Source organism: Spermophilus citellus, assembly GCF_964194105.1.
Source record: "Spermophilus citellus genome assembly, chromosome: X".
Lineage (NCBI taxonomy): Eukaryota > Metazoa > Chordata > Mammalia > Rodentia > Sciuridae > Spermophilus > Spermophilus citellus.
This window is the reverse complement of record NC_138190.1, coordinates 72,073,628-72,098,385: the sequence shown is the minus strand read 5'-3', so window position 1 is coordinate 72,098,385 and position 24,758 is coordinate 72,073,628. Positions and strand designations below refer to the sequence as shown.

General features: G+C 44.7%; 1 protein-coding gene across 2 annotated transcripts in view; it reads left to right on the top strand.

The window, feature by feature from the left end:
• The window catches only part of STARD8 (StAR related lipid transfer domain containing 8), a 76,090-nt gene that overhangs the window by 12,263 nt on the left and 39,069 nt on the right, over positions 1–24,758 (top strand). Inside the window, exon 2 of one of the 2 annotated variants that reach the window (XM_081276778.1) lies at positions 2,162–2,195. In XM_081276778.1, the coding sequence (XP_081132904.1) occupies positions 2,162–2,195 (34 nt within the window). Of the gene's footprint in view, positions 1–2,161; positions 2,196–23,350; positions 23,561–24,758 lie in introns of those variants that run through there. The other variant, XM_081276777.1, reaches the window with a different exon arrangement.

Sequence of the window (24,758 nt, the reverse complement as noted above, 5' to 3'; positions counted from 1 at the left end):
GATAGCAGTCTGTCCCAATCATCAGTTCATATCCTAATTTCTCAGAACTGTCCAATTTAGGAGCTCACAGGGGAGAAAGCTTTCTCTTTCTCTTTCATCAGCTCACTCTTTCTCTTTTTTTTCCTCCACCTTGATCTACCACTGAGAATTATACTGACTTGATGTATCTTAGTTCCAACTTGTAGCTTTGTTTGAGACTTTCATATCTGTCTCTTTTGGTTCATACCTAGCTCATTCTAGAACTTTCTTTCTCCCTCACACTAACATCTCTCAAAGGCCTTGCCAGGGAACACTGCGAGGGGCCCATCTCTGATCCCTTCTCTTTCCTATGAACAAGTGTGGTTTTCAAGGGTGGACCTGACCTTTAGTCATTTTAGGGTGATCTAAAGCCAAGACAAATCTTAGGATGAGGAAACATTGTGGTTAAGTGTCTATACCTGGTGTGGCAGTCCTTATTCCAAAGGTAAGAGATAGTAAATATACTCTGATAACTACTTTGTTGATCCTTTAGGTTGATAAAGAGGCTGCCTGTGTAAAGACAAGAGAATAGGCCTAGAAAATTCTTCTATCTCTAAGAAGTGCCCTTCTTTCCTTCCTTTTATAAAATTCCTGCTTAACCATTAACTTAACATCTTTATCACTGCCATTTTAGCCCAAGTCTCCAACATTGTTTACCTGCACTATGGCAGAAGACACCTGGGCTAGGGATGCAGAGCACTTGCTTACTTACATATGCCAAGACATGGGTTCCATCCCCAGCACTATAAAAAAATAAAATAAATAAAATATTTAAATCCCCTGACAGGTCTCCCTGCTTCTGCTCTAGCTGTATAATCCAAACCACATGTTGCAGCCAGAGTAATCTTTTTAAGGTAGAAATAAAATCTTACCATTCTCCTGACCTATACCCACCAATGGCTCCATACTATGCTTGAATCAAAGCCAAAATCCACATCCTGGCCTTCAAAGCTCTGCAGAATTTGACTCTTGCCTCTTTCTCTTCAACTACTGCCTAGAACAGTCTGCATCCAGATTTTCACATAACCAACTCCTCCTTGTCATTCAGATCTCAGTTCAAAGTTCAGTTCCTCAGAGAAACCCCCTGTGGCCACCTTCCTATTCTCCTTATCCAATAACTCTCTATCTCATCCTGTTTTTTAAAGTTTCTCCTTGTTGGTTCTCAGTGGTGAAATTCCTTTATGTCTTTGTTTGCTTATTGATTGTTTGTTCCTTCCCAATAAGGTTTTGGCTCCATGAGGTCCTTATCTGTCTAGATTGCTATATGTACTTAGCATTAGGCATAATGCTAGGGTGCCCTATAAATATCTTTTGATGCCCTATAAGTATTTGTTGAATGAATTTAAAAGTGATTTATCATTTTTAAAAGTGTTTTCATATACATTAGTTTCTCTCAAAACCTGTGAGGTCAGGGTTATTATTCTACTAATCTTATATTTTAAAAAAACCTGAGGCTCAAGAGGTTATGGGCACCAGACACACACCTGTAATCCCAGAGACTCTAGAGGCTGAGGCACGATGATGGCAAGTTTAACGCCAACCTGGGTAATTTAGTGAGACCCTGTCTCAAAATAAAAAATAAAAGGGCTGGGAATGTAGCTCAGTAGTAGAGCAACCCTGGGTTCAATCCCCAGTTCTGAATAAATAAATGAGTAAATAAAGGTTATGGATTATGTCCAGTGTCATATAATCATTAAATAGGGGAAGGTGACCTTGAACTATTTCCAAGTTTAAATACTGCCATTTCCATCAGTATACCTTGCTTCTAGCATGGTCAATGCTATACCAAGGATAGTATATGCCAAGCAGATGTAGACTGATTCTTGAATTATCTTTACTGTCAGGATTTAGAATGGTATTGTGAATTTTGCAGACTCTATCTAGTCCCCTAATTTGGCAGGAGCAGTCTCCATTCCATGAGAAGGAATCGGCCATTAGGATAGGAGGAAGTAGTAAGGAGTCGGCAGTCAGGAATCTGGGATTCTAGAATTCACATTGCTCCTTACTTTGTTTTCCTTTTTCGGTGTTCCTCAATCTATCCTTCCATAAAATGGGTTGATTGAACTTGCTGATTTTAAAGCTCCCTTCAGTTTTGACATTACATCTTGGCAATGCTGTGACTTCTTTTCTGTTTCCTTTGCAGTGCTTCCCGTTGATGCAAGCGAGGAAGAATGCTGGTAAGTGCATGAGGCGCGGTTCACAAGCAGCATACAATGAGACTAAGCTTCTCAGTGGTTCTTAGAGACCAGCTGATCAGGTCCCCTAGGGACAGGAGCCAGAGCCTGAGATGCTAAGCTCAAGACATCCTCTCTGTCTCCCTCCACTGGGCATTTCTTGGTCTCTTTTGGGGCCCTGCCTTTTGGTTCCAGGCAGAACTTCCATTTCTCAGATGGAGGTTTTGCTTTTGTCTGGGAGCCAGGAGAGGATTTCCCTCTAGAGCTATCAGCAAGTGACAGGCACCCACGTGCTTCCCTTGCTCTCAAATGCCTTCTTTCCACTGGGAAGTGTATTACTGGTGGGAGATATATTGGGAAAGAGAAGCAGGTAAGTGAAAGGGGAAGGGAAGAGTCTCTGATATTCCCAAAACTTGCTTTATCTGGAAGGTTTTCAAGAGATTAGTTAGGCTAAGAGAATAAATGTAGCCTTCAGGTAAAAAATTTCCTCCTTCCTGCTAGGTGTGGTGGTGTATACCTGTAATCCCAGCAGCTGGGAAGGCTGAGGCAGGAGGATCATAAGTTCAAAGCCAGCCTCAGCTACTTAGTGAGGCCCTAAGCAACTCGGTGAGACCCTGTGTCTAAATAAAACACACAAAAAGGGCTGGGGATGGGGCTCAGTGGTTGAGTGCCCCTGAGTTCAATCCCCCATATCAAAAAAGAAAGAAAGAAAGAAAGAAAGAAAGAAAGAAAGAAAGAAAGAAAGAAAGAAAGAAAGAAAGAAAGAAAGAAAAAGGGGGATGCCATGAAAGTAGAAGGGAAGCCATTGGAGTCAAGGAGGAGAATAAGTGGGAGGGAAGAGAGGAGAGTAAAGGGAAGTAGGGAGTAGGGGGAAGTTGGTGAAGCTGATCAAATTATACTCCATGCATTTATGAATATGCCATAATGAAATTCACCATTGTATACAATTAATGTGCACTGATAAAAAAGTTGTAATACCATGTTTTTCTCAGCTTACTGAGACACAAAACAAAACAAAACAAACAAACAAACAAAAAACCTCTTTTTCCTCTTTAACAAGTTTCTATGGGCCTGACTGCCTATCTGCCTTCTGTCCTCTGATGTCCTACTCGGATGTGGACAAGTAAACACTCCCTGAGCCACTTCCTTCTTTCAAGGAGGACACAGTTGTCTAGAGAAGGGTGACAGGTTTGGGAAGTAAAAGAAGGATCCTGACCAGGGAAGCATTTGCTGCCATGGCTGGACTGGTGGCACGGGCCATGTTTCACTGAGGTCATGGGGTCAACCTCCTGTCTCTCTCCTGACCTAACCACTCACTGGCTCCAATTTTTCATGAAGATGAAGTCACTACTTGCATGATCATAGCTTCCAGGTGGCAGTTAAGGTAAGGGGCACTGAAACATAGAGGCACAAATGTCCTGCCAAGGGTATCTTGGGAAGGTACTGGAAAAGGTCCTTATTCCTGAGGACCATGCAAAGTAGTTGGAGCTGTTTTGGGCACAGTCCTTCCAGGAGGTAGACCAGGGATCTGGTAAATTCCCAAGGACTTTTCTACCTTAGGACCTTGAATTATTGGGTGGTGGCTTCTAAAACAGAACTGACAAATCAGTGCAGTGGTGCATGCTTGTTAATGAGAGCTACTCAGGAGGCAGAGTCAGGAGGCTCACAAATTCAAGGCCAACCTCAGCAGCTTATGGAGGCCTTAAGCAACTTAACCAGACCCTGTCTCAAAATTAAAAAATAAAAAAGTACTGGAGAATAAAATTGGTAATACAACTCTGGCTTCAATCCCTGGAAACAAAACAAACAAAGCTAGGCATGGTGGCGCACACCTGTAAATTCAGCTACTGTGAGGCGACTGCAGGAAGATCACAAGTTCAAGGCCAACCTGGGTGATTTTAGTGCGACCCCGTCTCAAAATAAAAATTAAAAAATAAAAAAGGGCCAAAGGTGTAGTTCAGTGATAGAATAGTATAAGTGAGGCCCTGGGTCAAACCTCAGGAGTGAAGAAAAAAAAAAAAGAAATGAAAGAGAAAGAAAGAAAAGAAGAACTCGGGGGTGAGGTGTTTATTTGCATTGCCATGACAGTAGAAGGAACCTATTTTGAAGCAGAACACTGCTTTGATCAGCATAGAGCATACATCTGCTCCTTCAGTACCCCCACCCCACCCATCACCATTCCAGGGCTTCTTGCTGAGCACAGTTCCTGCTTTGCATCAGAGACCTCTGGGGGTACAAGATGTATGCGCCGCCCATACTGGGGGAAGGACAAACTTCTCCATTTCAGAGACACCAGCTGCAAAGGCTAAAAAGAAACCCCTCAGGCCCTGAAATAGTGACCCCCCCCCCCAGACGAATGCATTTGCAGCTGCCAAGCTACCTCATTAGAATGTCTGTGCCAGGCTGAGGCGCCAGTGTGGAACCCCAGGAGGGTGGTCACCCAATGGCTGAGGGGTCTGTGGCTCCTAGAGCAGAGAGGAGTGTCTTTTAGGAGGTGGAACCAGGCAGAAGAGATTGCCACCTAAAAAGCTGCGATGAGACTGGTCTTCCTACTCCTTCTTTAGGTTCAAGTTTGAAAATGTCTATTTAAGGGCATATGAACACATTATCTCAGGCCTATTCGAGGACAGTCTGCAAGAAGTGATGATTTTATGTGGATGTGGCAATCACAGCAGCAAGGCATTGAGAAACACGGCACCTGGATTTTGGCCCAAATATCATTACAAATTCACTGTGTAAGTCCAGGAGAGTTGCTTCCTCTCTCTGGACCAGTGTCCACATCTATAAAATGGGATGTCCACATCTTATTGCATGGGATTCTTATGAGTCATAAGACACAGTGCCTTAAAAACATCAAAAGGCTGAACAAATGTGATTGACTTTGAGATTTCATAGAGGGAATGAGCAGAGCTCTTGATTTGTTTTATTATTGATTGATTGATGGAGTGGTGATGCCTTCATACACTTTAAAATTAAAGGGATACAAAAATAAAAATGTTTTCCCATCCCTGACCCTCAACTATCTAGCAATCCTCTTAGAGGTGACCAATTAGTAGCTTCTTGGGCCCTCAGTGAGTTCAGAGGTTTGGAAGAAAGTGTGCTGTGCTGGATGGGACTGCAGAGGGATCTGTGATTGCCTGAGTCTAGTGAGAGTTGGGTGAGGACAGCCTGCACAAAGGGGAGCAGAGCAGGGATTGCGGGGGCAGGAAAGTGGGGCAGTAGAATCAGCATTTGTTGGGGACCCTGTGTTGACAGTGCCACACATGGCACCATGATCCTAAGAGACTTCCTCTTCTCTGAACCTACATACTGACATCTGAACCCTGAATCTGTTGTGTTCTTATATGCCATGCTTCCAAGAGCCACAACAGCAGAACAGAAGTGGCAGAGAAGAGAACCAGCTAGGGTCTTTATTTAGATACCAAGAAAGTGGAGACACTGACTCCAGTTGACAATTGCATATAATTTGCATATATCATTTTTCCTATCAGGATGAGTCAATGGAAGATTTCTCTGATATGGTACGACTTTTGTCCTAGTGGTCCCATGGACCGAGGAAACCTTGGCAGGGGGGTCTCATGGGACCTCTTGGCATTGTCTTATAGGAGAGCGTGATGAGTGTCCAACTGGACTCAATATATGGGGTGCTGCCCAGGCCCAGAGGATGACCTGGATGACCTTTGAGAGCTCTGCTGTTGTGGTCTATCTAAAAATTCACAGCGTTCAGCCCTGGAGGCTAAGGAAGGAGGATTGCGAGTTCAAAGCCTCAACAACTTAGCAAGGCCCCAAGCAACTTAGTGAGACCCTGTCTCTAAATAAAATATAAAAAAGGCTGGGGATCTGGCTCAGTGGTTTAGCACCCCTGGGTTCAAGCCCCGGTACCAAAAAAAAAAAAAAAAAAAAAAAAAAAAAAAAAAAAAAAAGAAAAGAAAAGAAAAAAAAAATCCAATGTTTCCCAGACTTCACTTATTTGTAAACCAGGTTCAGAATTTTTTTTCTTTTTTGGTGGTTCTGGGGATGAAACCCAGGACCTTCTGCATGCTAGGTTTAGGCAGTAATAGCTGTGTAATTAGGTTTTGAGGTACTGGTTAGTTTTTTTTTTTTAATTCATAGTAAATTAAATAGATATTCATCACAATTCAAAATGTTAATGTACCATCCCAAATCATCCCACACTAATATCTACCAAACACTGGAAAATATAGAGCTAGAGGTAATAGGAACCAGCAGGTCAAGAGGAGGATCAGGCCTCAGGGGCACATTCCCCACTCAGGCATCTGGGCTTTCTGCATTTCCTCATGCTTCTTTCAAGTCCTCCTACCCCAAAGTGCCTCTAACATGGAGATTTCTGAAGCCTAAGGAAACCCCCTTCCTTTAAACAAAACCCACAATTCAAAACTGCCTCTTAGGTACTGAAGCAAGAACATGTGACCAGGAGCTCTATGTTCCAGTTTTGGCTCTGCCTTTTGCCACCTGTGTGACCTTGAACCTGTCCCTTGCCCTCCTTGGGCCTGAATGTCCCCAACTATGAAATGAGTACTTTGCTCTAAAGGATCTCTAAGGTATCTTGCTGCTCTGAAATTCATGACTCCTTGGCTTGCACACCAGTTCTGCTAAACACTTCAGCTCCCCTTCCCAGCCGCCTGGAGAGGTGAGGGGGCTGCTGACCTTCCTTCCCACCACACTGGGGCCAGATCCTCCCTGAGGCCCTTGCTCCTAGAGTACAAAGATCCTTTTGTTGGCCAAAGTCATTCAAGGCTTCTCTCCAGGCTCCTGCTGAAGTGACTGAGGTGACCTGAGGGGGTAATACTTTGCTTGTAATAAGAGCCCCTGCTCCCAAACCCAACTGGCTCCTGTCTGGCTGCAGGCTTAGCCTCTGCACCAGATTTGTCCAGACCCCTCCCCCGAACTCCAAGGCCTTGGAAGACCTATTTAAAAGGTAGAAAATAGCAACAAATTTATTTATTTAAATGCATTCATTTAAGATGCTATTGGGTGTCACCTCGAAGGCTCAAGAGGGCAGTAGGCTAAAGTACTAAACACATGAAAATCATCAAAATTAAGAATAATTTGATCTGCTTCCTGTCTTCTGAAAAAGACCAAATCATTCTTATAACTAACTCTTAACACATCTGGTTATTTAACATTGGTTTATCAAACATTTGACAGATGTTTTACCCAACAATTTGGAATAGTATAAAGATTTACTTAATTAGGATGTATCTGGAATTGATTATTATTTGAGACAGGAAATCTTTCAACCATGACCTACGGTGAATTCAGCCAAGGCAAAAACATTTTGAGTTGAGAGACCTAAGATGTAGACCCATGCCTTCCATTAAACTCATTCTGAGACCTTGAGTTAGTTGCCTTCCCTCCCTGGGCCTTTGGTTTTATTGTCTGAAAAATGAGAAGGTTGAACTAGAAGGTTCTCAGGTCCTCTGCACTTTGACTCCATATTATCCCCTATGTCTTTGCCAAAAGTCAGGCTGAACAGAGGGGGTTAGGGTCAGTGGAAAGGGCAATTTCAAGATGTTATTTGAGGTGGGGAAAGGGTTTCCAAAACTGTGGAGGCATATAGTGAATGGTTTCCTTTGGGGCCAAAGGGACTGAGAAATCCAGGTGGCCAGTTCCTGTTTTCAGGAATGCAAACCAGACTCAAGCCTCAGCTTACAGATGCAGGACAGACAAATGTACTGAGGCACAGTCTAGCTGGCCATTTTTGTAAGCTGGGACTATCCAGAAGATCAGGAGATGAAGAAGTAATGGGAATTCGAGGTCAAATGCCAGGTCTGTAAAGGACCTGGGAGGCGCTACTGGACACTTGCACCAGAAGGGCCTGTGGATCCTTCAAACTCAACACTAAAGATTGCAACTCTTCATCATTCTTTTGGAAGCTTTCTTTCTTCAGATTCCCTTTCTTGGTTAATGTGCCACCATCCACCCTAGACGCATGGGAGTCACTTGGACTCTGCCATCTTTCTCTTTTGCTACCATTCAGCCACCAAATCACGTGCATGAGACTTTGTTTATCTATTTGGTGCCAGGGATTGAACTCAGGGGCTCTTAACTACTGAGTCACATCCCTAGCCCTTTTTAATATTTTATTTAGAGACAAGTCCTCCCTAAATTGCTGAAGCTGGCCTCAAACTTGTGATCCTCCTGTCTCAGTCTCCTGAGCCACAGAGATTATAGGCATGCACCACCATGCCTGGTGAGAGCTCTTTTTAATGCTTCCTAAATGTGTCCCTCTGTTTTATCTGCTCCATCATTCATCCACATTGTCATGCACACTTCCATCTAGGCCCAAGCAGCTGTTGCAGGGATGGTCTCTATTACTTCCTAACTAGTTTTCTCACCATTATGCTTTCTCTACCACTTCACCTTCCATATTGCTACCAGAGTTCTCTCTTTTAAAGAAGATTTTAGGGCTGTGTGTAGCTCACTGGTAGCATACTTGCTTAGCATGCACAAGGCCCTGGGTTCAACCCCCAGTACTGCAAAACAACAACAACAAAAACTCAACAACTCTGTTTTATACCTTTGACCAAAGTTCAACTTCTTTGCTTTGGTATTCAAGGTCATCACACATCACATCACCACATTTCCAAACCCCAGGGGACAACACACTAGTTCTTGGACAAACATGGAACACTCATATTGGACTCTCTTGGTAGTCCCTCTTCATCTTGGCTTTTCAAGCCACCCTCGGACTCCGTTCCCTTCCCATCATGTCCATATCTCCGTTACAACATATCACACTGTTCTGTGTTGGCTTCTTTCCTTTATTGTCTCTCCTATAGACCATGAGCTCTTATTGTACAATGGCTACATCTGACTAATCCCTGTATTCCCAGAAATAAGCACAGGGCCTCACATAAACAATCAATCTGCCAAGGACTATCTTTTATTTTTGATGGCATAGCAAAAGAACTTCTGGTAATCAGACTGGTGAATTCTTCTCAGAAGATTTTCTTCCCTATGATTTCAGCTCTGAACTAGTTATTATAGATCAACACAGAGCTCCACTGACTCCAGAGGATATAATGTCTTAAGACAGGGCCTTGAGGGCCCAATAGTGCTAACCAGTGGTGCAGATCCATGTAAAGCACATTTTCAACCCAACATTTAAAACTTTGAGGTTGCCCTCCATCTCTATGCTGGAAGGGCAATTAAGTACCATATTAATCAATGCTTTTCAAACCAAATACTAAGGACCCCTTGGGTCCCCAGAAATTCTAGGGAATCAGAGTTCAAAGTTGAGGGATATCGCATGTCTATTTCATTCAACCAAATCCATTTTACCTTTTGGAGGTCCCATGGAGATTTCATGTGGAGACTGGAGCCTACCACATGGAAGTGAAGGTTGGCGGAGATCATAGCTTGAGTTTAGTGTTCAATTGCTAACTGGCTTTGTTTTTTTATTTATTTATGTACTAGGAATTGAAGCCACAGGAAATTTACCAGTGAGCTATACCCCAACCCTTTTTAGTTCTTATTTTGAAACAGGGCTTCACTAAAGTTGCTGAAGCTGGCCTCGAACTTGTAATCTTCCTGCTGGCCTTGAATTTGTAATCCTCAGACTTAGTCTCCTGAGTTAGTAGGATTACAGGTTTGTGGAACTCATGCCCAGCTCCTGGTTGACCATTATACCATTCCCGCTCTGTGCCCACTCAGGTTCTGACCAAACTTTCCAGGTAGAGTGAAGCCTTTTCTGTTCTATACTCAGTTGAAAGTTCTACTTTATGTTGAGAGACCTCGCCTTACAACAAATTCTACCCAGTGATCCTGTTTTTAACTCATTAGAGTCTTAGGAGAGAAGTGTGCTCCTTCTTCCTTATGACAGCTGGCATTTAGAATTCCCCAATTCCTGGGGTGGAAGGGACCTTAGAGATTATATGGACCAATGCTCTCATTGCAGCTGGGGGGAAACCCAAAGAAAGTAAATGATGTGCACCACAGCATATAGCTAGAGGATAACAAAATGGAGACTGGAACTCAGGTTCCACTCATTTTCAATTTCCTGCCCAGAATCTGTCCCTCCTCGAAATGAAAACTCTAGCTCTTAAAAATAATTTCTCACAGTCCTAGCTGGGTATGGTGGCACACACCATACCCAGCTAGGAGGCTGGGGCAGGGGGATCATAAGTTCAAAGCCAGCCTCAGCAACTTAGCGAGGCCCTAAGCAACTTAGCAAGACCCTGTCTCTAAATACAAAATAAAAAAGGGCTGGGGATGTGGCTCAGTGGTTAAGTGACCCTTGGATATATATATATATATATATATATATATATATATATATATATATATATATATATGAATGACAGTCCTGATGACTTCCTTAACCTTATTCCCAATGAACAGGAACCAATGGCTGAAGACTAGTCACTGAGCTCTGAAGGCTCCATGGTGCCCAGGGATTGGTCTTCCTGGGGATAGGGCCAAAGCAGAGGAGAACAAACTGGTATCATAAGCCTAGCTGATCCCTCACCATAACCTGAGTGCCATTCCTTGTCCTCCTTTTCTTTCCATAGGACAGAATTTCACTCAAACAGCCCTCCCCCATGGCAGGGCAGCCAAGGGGTAGTTTTCAGTGGCCCCTTCTGACCTGTTTGCTAGAGGGTTCCTGCTGTGTGACCTTCCACATCCCAAACCCAGAAACAGGAAGAGTTGGTTTGGTTTGCGTTTTAAGAAGAAAAATGAAAACATAGGAAGTAGAGCTCCTGAGAACAGAGGCTTCCAATCCTGTGTCCATTTGTCCCTGGAGCAGGATATTTCAGGGAATACATTCCACAGGGGAAGGGAACAGCCTCCTTTATTAAAAACAAAACACAAAGCCCTTCAAGGTTTGGAAAGAGAAAAAGGCCAAAAGGAGATTCTTAAGGAGGGGAGGGTCAGTCATTTCAGAATCTCCAGCCCTTCCCCCACCCTATCCGCCACTTGAAACTGTCATACTTTGATCTCACTGCTGTTATCACCATATCTGGCTCCCCAGAGATGTCCTGCTTCTTTAACCTATGGCCCAAGAGAGAATCCAAGCCCCCTTTCTTGTTTCTCTGAGGATCACCAAAGCAGACTGGTACTCAGAGCCCTCCTTTAAAAAAACAAAAAATAAAAATAGACATAATTAGAGAATGTGCAAACAGGAGAACAACATTTGGGCTTTATAAAGTGCTGGCTCCTTGTTTTCAGAACCCCAACAAAAGCAGGGAAGTGCTTTGTCAGTGCCCAGGTATCTCCCAGGATAACTACTTCATCATCCCTAATAATACTGCTGTGCGTTTGCCTGGCTTTCTGCCCTCTCAGCTCTCTATTACTGGGAAATGGGTGCCATCTTTTTTCCCTACCCTGTTGCTAGAAGGACCAATGAAAAAAAAAGTGTTTTGGAAGGAAGCTTCCCAGGATCTCTGGGATCCTTTTTGGTTCTGGTTTCTGGTTGAGGAACATGCCTAGTTCACAGCTAGTTGCCAGGTTAGAAGTGTGACTTGTCCTTGGGTGCCAGAGAAACACATGTACCTGTAAAGAAATCAACTCTTTCCATCTCTGGATATCCTATACACACACATGTACATATGTCATATGTGTGGCATTTCTGAACACATAGCCTTATTTACCCAAATCTTAGTTTCACAGAATAATAAGAAGTTCACCACACAAAACCATACCACTGTCTCCCCTGGGGCCAGAGATAAGTAGAACCTCTTCCTGTATGTTGCTTCCAAGAGCATCTGCTTACCACAGCTTATTTTAGTTAGAAGATCTGGGGACAAACTAACATTTTATACTAAAAGAAGTATAGACCTATTGTGGAATAGCATGTTAAGTTCCCAAGAACCTGTAAGATGCAAGTTTCCTACTTGTTTCTGGCTTCAGGGGATTCTCCTCCAGCTTCTAGGGGCTGAGTGGAGATGGAATTCATTGTGTCCAGTCATTTGGGTGTGCTTTGGTGCAAGAAGCACTGATTGAAATGGTGGCCTTCTTGAGGGTAGCAACTTGTTTCCTCTCTCTCTGTAACCTCTAATATAGAGCCAGCCACAGAGAGCACTTGGGAATTCTTTCTTCCATCCATCCCTCTGTCCACCCATCCATCTATTCATCATTGCCAAGAAACAAGCAAAAAGGCAAATCAGTGTACAGGAAATAACTCAGTGTTTGGAGAATCCACGCTTCTCTTGGTCTGAATTCTTTTTAAAAAAATATTTATTTCTTTTAATTATACACAATACCTTTATTTATTTATTTATTTATTTTTATGTGGTGCTGAGAATCAAACCCAGGGCCTCGCACGCGCTAGGTGAATGCTCTACCACTGAGCCACATCCCCGGCCCTCTGGGTCTGAATTCTAACTCCGTCACTTATTAACCGTGTGATCATCTCTTTAAACCTTAGTTCTCTCAATTTTTAAAGGGGGGTCCAGCTGAGTATGGTGGCACACAACTGTAATACCAGTGACTCGGGAGGCTGAGGCAGGAGGTTCACAAGTTCAAGGCCAGCCTCAGCAATTTAGCAAGGCCCTGAGTAACTTAGTGAAACCCTGTCTCAAAAAAAAAAAAAAAAAAAAAAAAAAAAAAAAAAGAAAAGAAAAGAAAAAAGAAAAGAAAGGGAGTGGGATGTGACTCAGTGATAAAGTACCCCTGGGTTGAATCCCCAGTACCAAAAATAAATAAATAAAATAAAATGGAGTCCATATACTGAACTACTGGGTTTGGGACCTAACTTCGATGAAGGGGGTGGGAATGCTCTATAATCTCACAGACTACACAAAAACTATAGTTATTAAATGATGATAAAATTAACATGACAAGTAGCCCAGGAAGTAGGATTGGGGAAGGAGGAGGCATTTTCTCCAGTCCAGAAGTCTGATTTAAGATTAAAAAAGCAGGAGCTGAGGCCTCAGGAATGAGCCTCAGGCCTCTAGGATGGGGAGGGCAGATGTTGAATGCTGACTCCAGAGCCTCACCTCACTCCAGGAGGCAGCATGCAGGCCAGAGGGGAACTTTAGTGGGGAGTGATAGAAAGATCAAATGTGCCTCATACACCTCAGGTCTCCAAAGACCAGATGTGCTGTCTTTCTTATGTCTGCCAATGAGCGCCTCTTAAAAGGCCCAGTTCACAGCAAGGGTCATTCATCACTGGGACTTAAGTATAGGCAGGCAGGATGTGTTGACCTGGCTGCTAATAGGTTCTGTGACCTTGGGTAAGTCCCTCTGTCTTGGCCCCAATTTCCCCACCATTAAAAGGAAGGGACTGAACTGGGTAACCTTTAAGGTCCTTCAAGCTCCTACATTCTGTGTTTCTACTAGCGTTAATTGGAAAGGGGTTTGGCCTTGATTTTCCAAAAACTGTGAAAAATGTAATTTTCCAAAAATGTGATCAATCTGATAGTTTGACACCCAATCTTGACCTCTGGTGAAAAGCAGTTTGGGGAGAGGGTGCTAGGCTGGGGACCCTTTCTGTTTGGATGTCTGCTGCTCCCTATGGTTCCTTCTGCCTACGCCTGGCTGAACTGGCTCAGCCAGACATGTCCTAGGCAAACCAAGATCACAGTCCAGGTGAGAGCCATGTGGATGAAAGCAGGTGTTTCCCAAGCTCTGGACTCTGGCCCAGGTATCTCACAATGTAAAATGAGGAAAGGAAAGAAAACAGGAAATCTTACCCACTATGTGTACCTGATTGTTCAGGAAGAATTCCTTCTAGGCAGGCCTGTTGTCCCAGAAGTCAACCACAGCTGCTGAGTGGAAATGGCTGACTTATGCAGCCTCTGGAATTCTCGAATTCCCGGCACCCCATCTCAATCTGTTTAGACTTTGGCCATTTTTTGAAGCCCAGCTCAAATATTGTCCCCTCCCTCTTTTGAATCCCCAGAATACTGAGTGTCTGTCTCATAGCAGACATGTTATAAGATCATGTTCTGCCTTGTGTTCAAGCTATTTCCTTTCACATATGAAATAAAAATAAAAATTCACACTCGGAGTAAAAATCTCAATGTATCTGCATATAAAATGAAGATCTAAAGTCCCATAACCCCTGACTCCTCCTTTCCAGAGTTACCACTCTTAAGAGGGTTTTTGGTTTGGTTTGCTTTTGTAGCTTTCCAAAACTCTTGTATTGTCAAAGCTCCTGAAAATGCAGATATGTTTTGCACAGGGAAATGGCCCTGGGGTCTAAACACTTGGGGTTGAGCCTCTGAGAGATCAGATCAGCTGGAGTGAATTCTGTGTCCTCTTTGATCTGTAAATGGGATAACAGTTCCTCTCTCACTATCTCACAGGCTGTTGTAAAGGAAAAATGAGATGAAAGCATCTAGGAGCCTGCAAGGGGGCCTATTTATCTCCATACTTGTCTCTGCAACTTGAGACTAAGCACCTTTGAAACAGAAACCTTGGCGCATCAGGGGCTCTGTCCCCATTGCTCTTAGTTTCCCTGACTTGTCCAGAATGGACAGGTGATGATGCTGGGGGGCAATGGAACTTGTGCTCTGCCCCTGCAGGGTTCATGCCACATAGCTCCTTGGCCTTTGTATGAAGCCAAACCTGGCTGAGAGGACCATTTTTCTGAAGTAACTTAGCTTGCAGAATTCTGTTCCTCCACCAAGTGGTCACTGGCCAAGCCTCCTTGTCCCCATGAACTTTTGTTATTTTGAAAATTCTGCAAATCTTGTTTCCACTCTGTGCCTCACTAGACAACCAGTTCCTCAGATTCTGGCCTCAATTAATGTTTTTGAAGTTCCTTACCCCAAAAGAACGTGTGTGTGTGTGTGTGTGTGTGTGTGTAAAGGTAATAGAAAGATGTGGCCAAGAAGATTCAATTTTCTAAATGGACCAGTTAGAAAACTATTGGAAATTAGATATGGAAAGCTTCTCAGATGTCATTTAGTCCAACCTCCTTCAGATGGGGAAACTGAGACCCAGATAAGTGAAGACACTTGCCCAGGGAGATAGTGGCCCTGATAACCAAGTAAAGGGGGGAAAGGATAAGCCTCTGCAATTTACCTGTGGGCTGAGGGGGTTAAAGTTGAGGAAACTAGCCTAAGGAAAGTGGGTGGGGCCAGGGAAGAGATGGGCGTGGTCAGAGAGAAGTGGGGGCTCAATCAAGAGAAACAGTGGAGACCAGCTGCAAAATTCCCCTGGAAAGTGGAAATAGAAGAAATGGGAGGGTTGTGGTTTAGCAAGTTATTATGAGTCTTGCTGAGCAAGGAGAGGGAGGAGAGAGGAAGAGAAGGATTGAGGGGGCCAGAAAAGGAGTCCAAAGGGAAGAAGAAGGCTGAGCCAGGAATACGGAGGCGATTTACAGTGACAGGGTCAGTAAGACCTGAAACGGAACAAATCAGCAGAGTCCTATACCATGTGTGGCATCCCACCACCTTCTAAAGTTCCCACCAGATCTCCTGCCTGATTTTTTCTAGGCTCTAAGCACATGAGCCAGTCCTTATTTTTAGAGCAAACTCAGAACTTTTCCACTGCTCAGTCTTTGGAGAAGTGGTCCTAAACTGTAGGCAGATATGGCACACCAACATGAGGGGACTGGACAGCCTGGTTTGGCTGCCAGAATAGGTCCTAAGTTGCCCACTCTACAGCCACAATCTAAGTCAAAGTCACATTGCAAGATGAGGTTGACCCGTTTTAAAGACGGTGGGAAACAATTTGCCAAAGAGAACAACAACCAGAAAAATAACCAAATATATATGGAGAAGCAATACATGTTAAGAATGAGGGTCCTGGAGCCAAACTGCCTTTATTCAAATTCCAGTAGTACCCTTCATTTGCTGTGTGATCTTGGACAAGTTGCCAAACTTCTCTGTTCAGTCTCTTTATTTGAAAAATGAAAATGATAATAGTGACTTCTGAGAAGATTTGGAAGAATCAATTAAGTTGATCCCCATGTAGCCTTTGAACAGTGCCTAATGCATAGTTAGTGCTCAAAAATGGTCACTATTATTATTATTATTACCATTGTTCTGTGCTGGTTGCCACTCTAGGCATTTCACTTGTGTTATACCCTGTAAGGTAACTGAGGCCCAGGTGCAAGAACACATCTAGTCCATTGACTACAACTTTCTTAGATGCAGACTCTCCCTGCCCCCACAAAGTGAATCCTATGTGAAACCCCACTATATCAAATACACCAACAGCATGGCTAATTGAAGCAAGGTGGGGGCCTGGAGTCTCCTGACTCAGTTTTGCCCTGTTCTTCCTGCAACAGCCCACAGCAGAACTTGAGGCTCTTCCTGCACTACTGATCTAGTCCAACTAAACTTGTATATGTTTAGATGATGCTGTCACAACTCCAAGAGGGCAAGTAATATGCTCAAAATCGCACAGCAAGCCAAAGACAGCATGAGCACCACCAGGTACATTGGTCAAAGAGAACAGCTTCTTGGTTAAACTGGAACACGGAACAGACATCCCTGACTTGGGTCAGACAAATGCTAGGAAAAGAGGGTAAGCAGGAGTGAAGGGAGGTGTCTGGACATGTTACCAGGTGGCACTGATTCTGGCCTGGGGAAGAGGCTAGGCTACACTGCCCGCCCCTCTGATTTCCCGCCACTCTGAAAATATTCAGAGGCAAACTGATAGGAAAATAGGTTTTCTTCAAAGCTATCTTTGAAAGAACATAAAAGAAACACATTCTTTCAAAAATTCCATCTTTGCAATCTCTGAGGGTAAACAAAGCTTTTAAAGAAGTAAAAGCATCAAACTGAGACAAAAGGCAGAGAAAAAATATATATGCAGATTTAATTACCCTGTTGGACAGGCCTGGGGAGGGGGTAATCTCAGCTTGCTTGGCATCTTCCAGGCCAGCAGAGAGGGGGCAGCCCCTCAGGCTTTATGTGCAGTACAAGGAAGTTTCTCTCAATTTTACAGGCCCTTAATTTCAGTCTATTTCAGAGACTCATATCCTGCTTGGCCCACCGCAGACATCAAGACAATTCTCTACCCATTTGGGGTATCTCACTGCACAGGGGTTAGGGTTCCCATTAGCTCTCCAGTCGGTGGGATGCAGCTGACCCACAGCTAAATTCCACCATCCAGGCCTTCCTATCGGGCTCTTGGCCTGAGTTGGCATTTTTGCAGGTTCCCTCTTCTCTGGTTCCGGACTGCAGCCTGACTTCCAACTCATTGTTGGAGGGGAAGTCTGTGGGGAGGACCTGGCACTCTGCCCTATTCACAGCTAAAGTGTGTGTGCACCCCTATCTGTGGAGAGTGGGCCATTGCCAACACTGATTGGCTAAGAACCAATGAGATGCCAACTTTTTTTTCCAGGACCTCAACATAGGTTGCCTGGGGACACCACACTGAGGAGAAGTTATGGGAGAAATGCCCCTAGAAAACTTTGGGGCTTCTCGGTCATCTCTTCTTCTGACCGAAACTCTTGAGCTACTCAGGTCTTGTGACAGTCCTGGAAGACTGGATCTGCAGGGCAAAGCCTGGGCCAGAGCCTAGAGCTGCTTTTCCTTCCAGACAGAACTTAGGAGCTCCAGTTGTATGATGAGGGATGGACCAGAGGTTTAACGAGGGCCCACCATTTCCAGCCTGGCCTTATGTGGACCCAGCGCCCTCTCATGTGTTGGCCTAAAAGTCCAGGGGGACATACTAAGGGATAGATGCAAACAAGGCCTTCCTAGTTTGTCACAAGAAGAGGGGGATGCAGGAGGAAGAGGTTTTTTTTTTTTTTTTTGGTACCTCGGATTGAACTCAGGGGCTCTCAATCTCAACCACTGAGCCACATCCCCAGCCATTTATTTTTTTTGTATTTAATTTAAAGACAATGTCTCAATGAGTTGCTCAATGCCTCACTTTTGCTGATTCTGGTTTTGAACTCGTGATCTTTCTGCCTCAGTCTCCTTGAGTCACTGGGATTACAGTCGTGCACCACTGCACCTAGCAGGAGGCAGAGTTCTGATCCCCAAGATGCAAACTGCTCCAGGGACACAAAAGCAGCCTTTGATCATGACCATGCTGGTTGCTTAAGTGGATAGAGCCTGGAACCCTGAACTAGACCACAGGGTATATGTTGCTACAGGGTATGTTGGTGCTACACCCTGCCAGGCAATGCGAAGAGGAGGAGGAACTTCTGCAAGTTCTGACATAGGTGAAGGTTTGTGTCCTAAGGCCAAGGAATGGGGATAGGGGACAGGTGTATGTGGGCACTGTAACTATTTCCCAGATAAAAGCAGAAAAATAAGTGGTCATTAGAACTGAGCAGCCTGCACAGGGGCAGGAAGAAACAATGAGGTGAGGTGAAGACTTAAAGGATGAGTTTGCAATTGACAAACACATCTTATTGAACAATTTAGGCTCAATAACTTGTCCCCATTTTTTCTCATTCAGGGCCTCTCACAGGCTAGACAAGCACTCTACCACTGAACTACACCCACAGCCCTCTTTAAAATTCTGTTTTAAGACCAGGTTTTGCTAAGTTGCTGAAGCTGGCCTCCAACTTCCATCTTCCTGCCTCAGCCTCCTGAGGAACTGGGATTACAGGTGTGTGCCACCAGGCCTGGCAAAACTTTCTATTTCTTTTTAGGTGAATAAATTGAGGCTCAGTAACTTGCCAAATGTTACACAACTACTGAATGGCAGAGCCAGGGTTTGAAACCAGAATTATGCCCAAATTCCCCTTTCCTTTTCCACAAAGTTCATTTGGCCAGCAAGGGAAGGACAGAGAAAACTCACTGAAGTATAATGTTTGAGACCAAAAGCAACAAACCTCAATTCTCTGGGGTGACATCTAAGTCCTTCCATCTTTTCCATATGAAATCTGTCTGAATGTAGAAGCAGTCATGGGGCCTTTGATGGGGAAACAGAGAAGCCAGCAAGCTCAGTTTTCCAGAGCAGCCTGCAGAGCTATTGCCTTTCATGGCTCACTAGATGCCTCACTGGCCAGAATGGCTTTCTTTTAGGGTGCCAGGTTTGGTCCAGCCACATGAATGGCTGGATGGGAGGGGGTGTTGCCTCACCTGCAATCGTATCTCATGTTTGGTCATCAATTCATTTTTATGTACCTCCACCGCAATGATATGGGGGAAAGAAACCCCCCAATCTCTCAGTCATTATTTGGTTTGGTCAAGTCTGCTTCAGGGCTTCTTCCTCCCTCCCTCCCTTACTCACTTACTCACTCACTCACCATTTATTCAAACCTTTTATCAATATTCTCTAAGGACAGACTCTGTGTCGTACCCCTTCCTGAGCAATGAATAGGCCATAAATAATAAAATATGGTCCCTGTTCTCAGAGATTTCAAATTCTTATTGAGCAGGAAGATATATAAATAACTAAGCTCAATATAGAATGACTGCTGGTGTAGCTGAGCTGTGGACACATCCAGAAAGGGAATGACTTTTGCTATTCATAGGAACTACTCAAAGGATACATAAGACTCTTCCAGGTACAGGAGATAGGGAAAATACTTCAACCTTTTTGTGCCTCAGTTTTCTCAACTATAAAATGGGATAATAATAGTTTGTACAGATTTTCTAAAAGAAATTTGTGAGTTGAAATGTGCAAAGAGCTTAGAGTGGTGGTCAGGCACATTGAAAGCACCATATGACTGTGATGTAAGTAAAGGAAATAAGGATGTGAATTTCTGGGAAAGAGAAGAGCACATGTAACACATTTGGAGGGTTAATGAAGCTTGGTGTATTTTTGGAATGCCAGCTGAGTTGCTGGGTGAGCTTGGGCAGTCATTTGAATGCCACCGTAGAAGTATGGACTTGTGCTGGTTACATAGTGCAATGGTAGAGCACTTGCCTAGCATGCCTAAAGCCCTTGATTTGATCCTCAGTACTGAAAAAAAAAGCATGACCTTGTCCCTTCAGTTGTGAGAAGCCACCTTTGAAGCTGGACTTTTGCAATAGGGGTAGGTGTTGGGGGGTGTGGTGGCAGAGAACTCCTGTGTGAAATGCTGTATCCATCAGCAAACAGATACTAGGACCAAGAGACTGTCACCTGCCAGGATATAGTCACCAAACATGAATGGAGGAACAGCCCTGTGTATTGCCCAGCTCTGGGCTCAGATCCAAGGATTGATGAGGTGTGGGAAGAGGCACTAATGTCTGCCCTCAGGAGCTGACAACCTAATTGGAATAAGGCCCAGTGCTGCCAATAAACAAATCAATAGATCTAGTGGGAAGGGGGGTGAAGGCAGGAAGGTAAGAGGAGTGGCCTCAGAGGCGGTATATATGAAGGTTACTAGCCCAAGCTGACAGTCCAAACTGTGTGACTTTGAGAAAATCACACCCAAACTTGTCACAAAGATTAAATCATATGTAGAAATTAGAGGAAGGAAAACACCAATTTGTATAAGAAATATATATATATATATTTGTGTGTGTGTGTATGTGTGTGTGTATAATATAAACTGGAAAATGCAAGTAGATATTTAAGATAAGAGCAGGAACTTCAAAGACATTCCCTGTGTGGAGCTAAAGCTTCAGGTTACATCTTCAGCCCCCACCCCCAAAGGCTTCACAATCTTCTCCCTCAGTCCCTGAGGGTATTTGAATACAAAAATGACACCAATGCAAAAAGTTTGAGCTCAGGAACCCTCATGACCTACCAATCATTCTTTAGAGTAAAGAAGATCCTTACCATTGTGCGGGAGATAATGGACATTCAGGTTTTAACTTCTGTCCTTGCTGCTTACTAGCTGAATGAACTTAGCAAGTTACATTACTTCTGTCATCCCTCAATTTGTCCTTCTGTAAAAGGAGGGTGATGAAGACAATGATGGTTATGATGATGATAATAATAATAAAAATACAACTACTTAGAGGGTTGTGGTTGACATTAAATAATTCTCAAAAAAAAAAAAACCACTTAGAGCAATGGCAGGCACATAGTTAGTGCTCAATATATTTTAGCTGTTATTAAATCCATTCTTGCCTCTCCCCCCCCCACAGTAACTTTGTCAGTTAGGTTTAATCCTGACCATTTTATGGAGAAGGAAGTTGAAGCTGTGTGAGGTTAGGTAAGATGCCCCCCTCTGCCAACAGTGGCCATTCCTGCAGTGGGGAGGCTGTGGGAGTGAATGACCTCTACAGTCCTTTCCAGCTCGGAGGTTCTGTGATTCAAGTTAATTTTTGGAGCCCTCTTGTATCATTTTTAAGGGTAGGGCTGAAGCATTAGAACTCAGGAAATAGGGGAGGGATTGGTCAGAGACAGAGATGCCTTAGCAGGGTAGCAAATGGCTACTGCCGCCCTTCCTTCTAGGCTGCTGTGTCACCATGCTCACGGCCAACCAGAGAGCAGAAGGGAAACTCCTATGCTGGGAGGAAGCTGGCTGGGGCCTCCTTTTCCTCAGGCTGGAACTTGCCCCTGTGGCAACGACAGTGAAGAGACTTCTGGAAACTCAGAAATCAAAGGCTTAGTGGCGCCAAGCTGGGCTCAGAGGGTGCATCCTGGTGGTCATTTGCTCTGGCTGACCTAGTCCAGTATGGTGATTGCTGAGAGGCCAGTAGGTGCTGGGAGAGAAGAATGAGTTCCCCACATTCCTGATTTCACTGATTTTTGATGAAAACAAAAAAATAATTCCATGAAATAGAGTGGCCTAATGAAAGGAGGAGCAGTCGGAATTCTGCCTTGATTCTGAAATGAACTCAGTGTGTGCCTCTGGGATGTCCTGGCCTCCACAAGAACAGTACATTCATTCCGTTGATAACTAGTTTATCAATGCCTTTTGATTGCCAGCACTAACCTGGGGGAATGGGGTGATGGCATGAAGAATGACGTGGTAACTTCTAATTCTCTTCCACTTTGGATACTAAATCTATGAAAAGTGGGTTCAAATTTCATGCCAATAAGCACACATCAACTGAACACTCTCCTTTTTCCTAGACTACTGCTCAAACATAAGGCTGCTTCCCTCAGAATAGAGGCACCCAGTGTGGAGAGGATAGAGGGGAAGGGCTGTGACCCATGACACAATGGCAATGTTGAACATGCTTTGTAAATGATAAGGGGTACAAACAAGAAATACAAACAAAGCTCAGAGAAGAGTCATGGCCCATGTTATGCCACAGTTCTTGCAGAGCCAGTATGGAAATCTTGGGCCCCATACTGGCCTTGGAGAGAAATGAAATGGAAATGACTGGATCTACAAGCTGGTGACTTTTAGCTTTGTAAATGAAATCAGTCAGGCTCTCCCACCACCTCCAAATCAGGTGATACAAGTTTGCTTGCTATGGGTGGGGGGTTACGTACCTTAGAGTCCAAGTTCCAGGTGTGTGTGTTTGTGTATCAGTGGGGATAGGTCCCCACTACTGAGCTCTTCAAGATTAAAAGTTAATTGTTATTTATGGTGCCTGTATTCTGTGCCAGGCACCCTGTGAACTCAGCCCTTCAAATCCTCACAACAGTCCTGCCACATAGAGATAACTGTCCCTGTATAGATGCTGGCTAAGCCATTTGTATTTTTGAGCCTGAGGTTTCCCATTTGTAATATAACAGAGTTTATAAAAGACAGCGTCCACTTCTGAACAGTCTTGGTACTTGCAGGATTTTAAGGTGCTCTTGTTGGAACATAGCTGGTTGCACTGCTCTTGCCAGCCAGCGGGAAAATGGGGCATTTGGGCATGTGCGTGTGTGTATGAGAGAGAGAGAGAGAGAGAGAGAGAGAGAGAGAGAGAGAGAGAGAGAGAGAGAGAGAGAGAGAGAGAATATGAGAGAGAGAGAGAGAGAGAGAGAGAGAGAGAGAGAGAGAGAGATGGTGTGGGAGGCTGAGGAGTGTCAGTCTGGCAAGATGTTGGGAATCATCATTCCTCTCTCCAATCTAGTGCAAAGTCTTCTTCCATGTCACCTGGTTGGTGACATTTGGGGCATATAGGAGGTAGAGGAGCTAAGGACATCCCCCACTCTCTCACACAGGGGTATGAGAGCAGGAAGGGGGGGATCAGTGGTGAGATACCTTTTAAATAGGAGGTCAGGGTGGAAAAGGCTAGACAGTGACTCCAACGAGGGGACTCCCACCTAATGGCACTGGGGAGAGAGAGTGACAGAGTAGATGACTTGAGACTAGCATAGCTAGATTAGAGTTCCGCACACGGTGGGGGCGTGGAACTTTCTAGTCATTACTGAGGGGGCGGGGAGACTACAGCCCTCATTCCCTCAGCTCCTCCCTTGCTCCCTCCCTGCTTCCCTGGCCAGAGGCTCAGTCCGGGTGCAACCACCCTAGGCGCCAGTGCTGGACTAGCACACTTGCTGGATCTCAGGCTCCAGAGCCTCTTGGCGCAGCGCAGCGCTGCGCGGCACCCACGGACACATGGCTGGAGCACGGGGCTGGGGGCCGGCCTTGTGGCTCCCGAAACCCCGGACGTGGACGCTGCGGGGTGTGAAGGGCACCCGATGCGACCTGCCGCGCTGGAATCCAGGTGAACAGAGCCCTGCAGACCCAGGCGGGGAGGTCCGGTCAGGTCAGGGCTGGGCTGCCCTTCGCCCAGAGCCTCCCGCAGCTGCCTTACCGGCGCTGGCTTCGCGAAGCTGCCGGTCCTCACTGGCTCCCTGGCTTCCGTCCCCGTCCCGTTTTCTTCTATTAGCCCTATGCCCATTTGCCAAACTCCACCTCTGGCTGACAATCCCCTCTTTTCAGGCCTTCCACCCCGCGCTCCTGCTTTCTTAATCGTGGACAGCTCTTGCTCTATTCCAGAGGTGTCCCATCTTCTTATCCTGGCTGTCCATCTGGCTTTGTCCCTTCGTCTCTACCACTGCCTACACTCTTTGGCTATTAACCCATAGTAGGTGTTTAGAAAACTGTACGTCCTTTACTGCTGATTCTGCTAAGACTTTCTTAGCCTCTGTGTCTGGTGTTTGCTTGTTCATGCTTCTGCCTGTCTTCCTGTCCTGCTACATGTCTGACCCTCGGCCTCTATTTTCCCCTGGTCATTCTGTTGTCTATCTGCCCCTCTATACAATCCCCCGGTTTTGTTTGATTGCTTTCAAACTCTATATCCTTGCTTCTTAACACCTAGACTGTAGCTCCCTACTTCCTATCCCCCTGTCAATGACCCCTTTGTACATCATTCTGTACCTCATGTGCGTATACCACTACCCGCCCAGTTATCCTTGCAGCATCTTTTTGGTCAACTCCCATTGCCTAAAAGCTTCATCCCAAGGCCTCTTTGAACCCAGAGGGATCTCTCAAAGTGTCTAGAACTTTGCTTTTCTAAAAGTTGGCAGCTTTCTATATCTTTGGGCACTGCCTGCTACTTTCCCTGGTACACTCTATTGATCCTATCCAAATGATATGGAGGAAATAGTAAACTTGGTTGGGTTTCTCACCATAGATTTGTAACGGATCCTGAACTACTGAAAGGGCACTCAAGAGATCCTAGATCAGACTCTGATTATACACCACACACACACACACACACACACACACACACACACACTGAGGTCCGGAGAAGGCAAGATTCTCTGCCAGATCACCAAGCATCTCTGTGATAGAAGCAGCAGGTTAGAAACCAGATTTAGAGATCCTAGCCCCTGACCCAGGAGTCTCAATCCTGGGGGTCTGTTAATCCAGAGACATCAGATCCTGCCCACCCATTTGGGATAGGCATTCTCTGTTAG